Here is a 6,000-nt window from a genome sequence, read left to right on the forward strand (position 1 = left end):
CAGATTATCTGCTTTCTGTCTCAATGCCATCTTTTGCACGTTATCTGTGCTTTATAACAATTACTACACTTAAAAATCACTGCATCAACTGGGAAGTATTTGGAAAGACCAAGGTTGTGAAAGGTGCTATTCAAATATACAAATACATGTATGTATTAATAATTCATTGATTAAAGTTGTAATCTGTTATTTTTCTGATGGTAATCTTATTTTTAGTACACTTTGCATGGAGTCATTTTCCCAGTTCATATTCATATTTCACAAATTATTTGCAATGTTTAGTAATTTCAGTTATTTCTAATCCCATTCTCACTTTGTGCTGGATATTTCAGCCCAAATTGAGATAGTTGTACCATTATTCTGAGCTGTGTTGATATCTGTATACCCAGAGGTGTTTTTGCTGAATCCAATGAGTCACCTTCCTCTTTACCAATTTTGAATTGTACATATCAAGGCATTCAAAGCACGTTGTACAACTTTGAGTTCTTCCCGATAGTAGAGGTAATCAGTTATAGATAGCTACCCAAAATTCCTAATCTAGCCTGTGATGAAATGCAGGGATAAATCTGTATCACACAAGTATGTGTGACAATTCTGCTGGATACTCAAATGCTGTGCCTTATAGCCATTAAGATAGACACAAAAAGCTGGAGTAACTCAGCAGGTCAGGCGGCATCTCTGGAGATACTGTCTGAAGAAGGATCTCAAGCCGAAATTCCTTCTATCCAGAGTTACTGCCAGTCCCGCTGAGTTACTCCAGCTTTTTGTGCCTATCTTCGATTTAAACCAGCATCTGCAGTTCCTTCCTACACATGACTTTGACCTTGCATCATTGAACATATCTATGTGATGATGGGCTTAGAAAATAGGGGCCTAGACTACATGGACAGATGGCCATTGTCTTTGCCTTCTTGCCAAAGCTCCATGAGTTACCCAGCAGCATCACCATAATAATGCATACAATAATGCATATCTCAGTAGCTAAAAGCTTGGTAGAAGCATTTCCTATTAGTTAAAACACAATCTGTAGACTTTTAAAAAATGACACAAAGTGCTGGAGTAACTTAGTGAGTGAGGCAACGGTTCTGGAGAACATAGATAGGTGACATTGGAGGTCAGGGCCTTCTTCAGTCTGATCAGATTGAAGATGGGTCTTGAGTTGAAACCTCACCTGTTCTTGTCCTCCAGAGATGCTACCTGACCCGCTGAATTACACCAGCAATTTGTGTCTTTTATTTGTAAACTAACATCTGCAGTTCCTTATTTCTCCATTCTGTGGACTTTTGACCAAAGATATCTATAGCTCCTCTAGTATCTTTGCTTTTGACTAGTCTGAATCAGTTTTAAAGCTGCACTTACTTCTTATCGCAAACTATTGTATTGTATGTTATGGGAAGGTGCTTGTGTAGAATAAAACTATTTATAAAGTTTGCCTAAGGTGAAAGTTGTTCATACACATTGAAGTGGAGGTAGAATTTTCTTATCTCTGGCACAGCAATATTTTAAATGGACATATCTTTATTAATTTGTATTGTTTTATTTTCTTTGTCTCTAGATTACCTTCTGGCTGGCTGGGACTTGATAAATCAGTGTACGATCTAATGGTACAGACTATGGGATCAGGAAAATGGAGAGGATCTCAATATGTAACAGAACAAATCAACTCACAGACTGGAGGTAGTCAGCCAGAATCTCAAGAAACAAAAGCCCAATATGAGCGGTAGTGGTATTTATGTTATTTTCTTGAATCTAGGTGGTTAGGCATTACTTATTAAGCTTTTCCACTATATTTATTACATGAAGTTACAAGCTAGCTTCTCAGATGTCCTGGTTGGTAAAAATACGTATACTTATGACTAACCCATATGCATCAGAAGTCTTAGGTTTGATGCATAATCTTTGTTGATTTACCAGATTTCAGTGACAGATGTGGTTGGGATGCTGTAATTATTCATATTATGGCAAAATCTGCTAATGCTAAATAGCAACCTTGTGATATAATTGGGGAAGGAACTGGATGGCAGAACACAGTAAGAAGGAAGTACTTCAGCTGCCTGGGGTACTGAAGTCACCCACATATGTTAGATGTTAGTGGACCACATAGAGTCATTGTAGTACCCATAGATTTTTTAATAATCTTGGTGTGTTTTTATTAACAAGTATTTTGTTCGGTACATAATTCATTTTTACACTTGATTCTTCAACTAGTATGTCATTCTTCACCTGAGACTTGGCAGACAGGCTTGTGGCTTCAAAAAATACCAGTGATAAGGTATTCAGAAACAATTCCACTGAAGAATACCCCAAGTCCTTTCCTGTTAGGAAGAATTTGAACCTGTCCTATGTAATTTAATGCTGTTCTTTTTTCTACTTTTTTGTATCTTTAACCTTAAAGTTGTCACAAGACACCTACACAAATTATGATAGAAAAGCAAAATTAAACCTCAGATGCTTCAAACATTTCTCCCTCTCCAGAGACACTGCTGAGTATTTTTATTTTCTATCTCTATTTTTAGACTTTAGAGATACAGCGCGGAAACATGCCCTTTGGCCCACCGAGTCGCGCTGACTAGCAATCACCCCATACACCAGCATTACCCTACAATTTGACAATTTAAAATTCGCAATTTTACCGAAGCCGATTAACCTACAAACCTGTACGTCTTTGGATCTTGGGTGGACACTGGAGCACCCAGAGAAAATCCATGCGGTCACAGGGAGAACGTACAAACGCCATACAGACAGGATCGAACCCATCTCTCTGGTGCTGTAAGGCAGCCTCGCTACCTCTACGCCACTGTGCCTCCACCTAATCATAGGAATATGAGGTCTCTCTCCGTGACAGGTCTCCGTGGAGAGGTCTCTCTCTGTGACTGATAGCACCAGTAGGCTCAAGTACAAACATCACATGCTTATTCCTCTTTTTCCACTCATCAGATGTATCTTCTGCTGCTTTGTGTTATTAAATACTAACAATTGTAAAAGGCATTTCCTCATGATTTTTTTGGCGATCAATTCATAGGTTTTAACACAACAGAAGAGAATGTGACAGTTTAGTAGAAGCCTAACCTGAAAAATAATATAAATACATTTTGTGTTATGCATTCAGTTTTTCAAACACAATTTTACTTTTTTGTTTCCATTAAGAGAAGTGAAGGCACTTTGTCATCACATAGCAACCGAGAAAGGACAACTCAGCTTTAAAAAAGGAGATGTTCTGAGAGTGATGTCAAAAGTCGATGCAGACTGGCTGCTGTGTGGCCTTGGTGCTGAACGTGGATTAGTACCCTTTACTTATGTTACTCATCCAGAAGATGAAGATTATTAATATGAGTGCTTGATGGACTGTGCAATTTTATTTGAGGTGGGTGGAGGAAGGAGATGGAAAAGTAATAATTGTTAACTTCAGCAACTTCAGCAGAAGAAAGCACTAAATTGCCAACATTTCTTTGCTTATTACTTTGTTCTTCATTGAGTACATTTAGAACTTCAACTTAGTAGAATATATTACTCATCCGCTAATTCTCATTGGTGAGTAGGGGGCATGCGTACGACATAAACATTTGTCCGGATTTCACCTGTCTTTGGTAGTAAGCAACTCTATATTAACTGACTTCCAATAAGTGGGACAGACTAGAACATTAAGTTTATATATATATATTATATTTCATATATATAATATGTATACCCTACAGTTTATTATTTAATAATGTATATCAATTTTCTGTTCAAATGGTGTAAATTGCATGAACTTGTGAGGCGCAAATAACAGGCAGTATTCCTGTTTGTGAAAGACAGTATTGGTGCCTTGATTGGATCTTGCAGGGTGAATTAACTGCCTCCCTCTGCACAGACATTCTGCAAGAATGTGTACTGTTTGAATTAGTCTAGGAATCAATTAAAGTATAATAATTTGTAGTAATATATACCTCTAGCTTGTATATATGCAGTTAAAGAGGGTACCTACACCATATTTAATTTTTCCAGACATTCTTTCAACATGTATGTATTATTTATTTTGCACATTAATAAAAAGTACTGAAATGATGGCATGTGACATAGTGAGTGTGTTGTAATCCTTTGCAAGAAATTGTGGTGACTTTTTTGGCAAGTGAGTAATGCATTTACTTATCAAATATAATATTTAAATTGGTTGCTGAGAGTTATATTAGAAATTGGTCATTAATATAACTGTGTGTTACATGAATATTCTGTTTAATTCACATAGTTTAAAAAAATGCTCAGCAGTATGCAATAAGAGCCTCTGTGGATTTCGTCCAAATAAACATACAATTAGTAGAGTCATAGAAACGTACAGCATAGAAACAGGCCATTGAACTCAGTTTGTCCATGCTGACCAGTGGACATCCTTTCATATTAATTCCATCACCCAGCACTTAGTCCATAGCCCTCTCTAAGCAATTCTAGTGATCATCTGGACACATCTTAAATGCTGTTAGCAACCCAGCCTCAACCACTCTCTCAGGCAGTGCCATCCTTTTATCTGTATCAATACATTATGGATGCTTTACAGATAGAATGCATTCTTTGAGTCGTGCGGCCGTTGCACCTCATTTGCCTGAAAAATGTTGTTCTTGAAAAGCAATTATCATTGTTTGAAATAATAAATATGTGTTAATTGTGCTAAATACTTTATTGGCATCCATTGAACATCTAACTATTGAGGTTGGGGCATTCTGCATAATCTTCTGAACATCCATTTTATTGGGCTGACTATTATGTGGGCAAGTTGATCTTCACACCGCATGCTTCTACCACCTGAGGTAACATGCCCGAATCCCTCTATTTCAATCATTAATCATTATCATTAAAAAAGTAATTGACCTAGATTTCATTTGCTTGTGTTATATTACGTCAGCATATATGCTTAATGATTCACTCAATGAACAAATTTGAAAGCGGTGACTTCTGCAACATTACTTGATCGGAGTGAGAGAGAAAGATTTAATGATAATCTGAGATACAACCTTGTCATACCGAGGGTGGTGGGTATATGGAATGAGCTACCGGAGGTGGTAGTTGAGGCAGAAACTATAACAATACTAGACCAAGTGCAGACCCGTTGGGTCTGTTCCCCCAATGTGCGGTTGTGGGGAGGTGGGGGAAGGGAGGCGGCATGCAGCGTCACACACAATAACTATCCCCCCCCCCTGCCGCACTCACGCTAAGTACCCCTCTTGATATTATATTAATATCATTAATTTGCTCCTTTTACCCCTTTTCACAATGGCAGGCAGTGACTAGTGGGGTACCGCAAGGCTCAGTGCTGGGACCCCAGCTATTTACAATATATATTAATGATCTGGATGAGGGAATTGAAGGCAATATCTCCAAGTTTGTGGATGACACTAAGCTGGGGGGCAGTGTTAGCTGTGAGGAGGATGCTAGGAGACTGCAAGGTGACTTGGATAGGCTGGGTGAGTGGGCAAATGTTTGGCAGATGTAGTATAATGTGGATAAATGTGAGGTTATCCATTTTGGTGGCAAAAACAGGAAAGCAGACTATTATCTAAATGGTGGCCGACCAGGAAAAGGGGAGATGCAGCGAGACCTGGGTGTCATGGTACACCAGTCATTGAAAGTAGGCATGCAGGTGCAGCATGCAGTGAAGAAAGCGAATGGTATGTTAGCTTTCATAGCAAAAGGATTTGAGTATAGGAGCAGGGAGGTTCTACTGCAGTTGTACAGGGTCTTGGTGAGACCACACCTGGAGTATTGCGTACAGTTTTGGTCTCCAAATCTGAGGAAGGACATTATTGCCATAGAGGGAGTGCAGAGAAGGTTCACCAGACTGATTCCTGGGATGTCGGGACTGTCTTATGAAGAAAGACTGGATAGACTTGGTTTATACTCTCTAGAATTTAGGAGATTGAGAGGGGATTTTATAGAAATTTACAAAATTCTTAAGGGGTTGGACAGGCTAGATGCAGGAAGATTGCTCCCGATGTTGGGGAAGTCCAGGACAAGGGGTCACAGCTT

General features: G+C 38.7%; 1 protein-coding gene across 8 annotated transcripts in view; it reads left to right on the top strand.

Moving 5' to 3' along the window:
* The window catches only part of rusc2 (RUN and SH3 domain containing 2), a 94,624-nt gene extending 90,565 nt beyond the window's left edge, over positions 1-4,059 (top strand). For 6 of the 8 annotated variants that reach the window (XM_055633653.1, XM_055633638.1, XM_055633630.1 and 3 more), the window contains 2 exons: positions 1,556-1,720; positions 3,148-4,059. In XM_055633653.1, the coding sequence (XP_055489628.1) occupies positions 1,556-1,720; positions 3,148-3,328 (346 nt within the window). In that variant the 3' untranslated portion in view covers positions 3,329-4,059. Of the gene's footprint in view, positions 1-1,555; positions 1,724-3,147 lie in introns of all 8 variants that reach the window. The other 2 variants (XM_055633663.1, XM_055633681.1) reach the window with 2 other exon arrangements.
* The last annotated feature ends 1,941 nt before the right edge of the window (positions 4,060-6,000 follow it).

This window comes from Leucoraja erinacea, chromosome 1 (genome assembly GCF_028641065.1).
Source record: "Leucoraja erinacea ecotype New England chromosome 1, Leri_hhj_1, whole genome shotgun sequence".
Lineage (NCBI taxonomy): Eukaryota > Metazoa > Chordata > Chondrichthyes > Rajiformes > Rajidae > Leucoraja > Leucoraja erinaceus.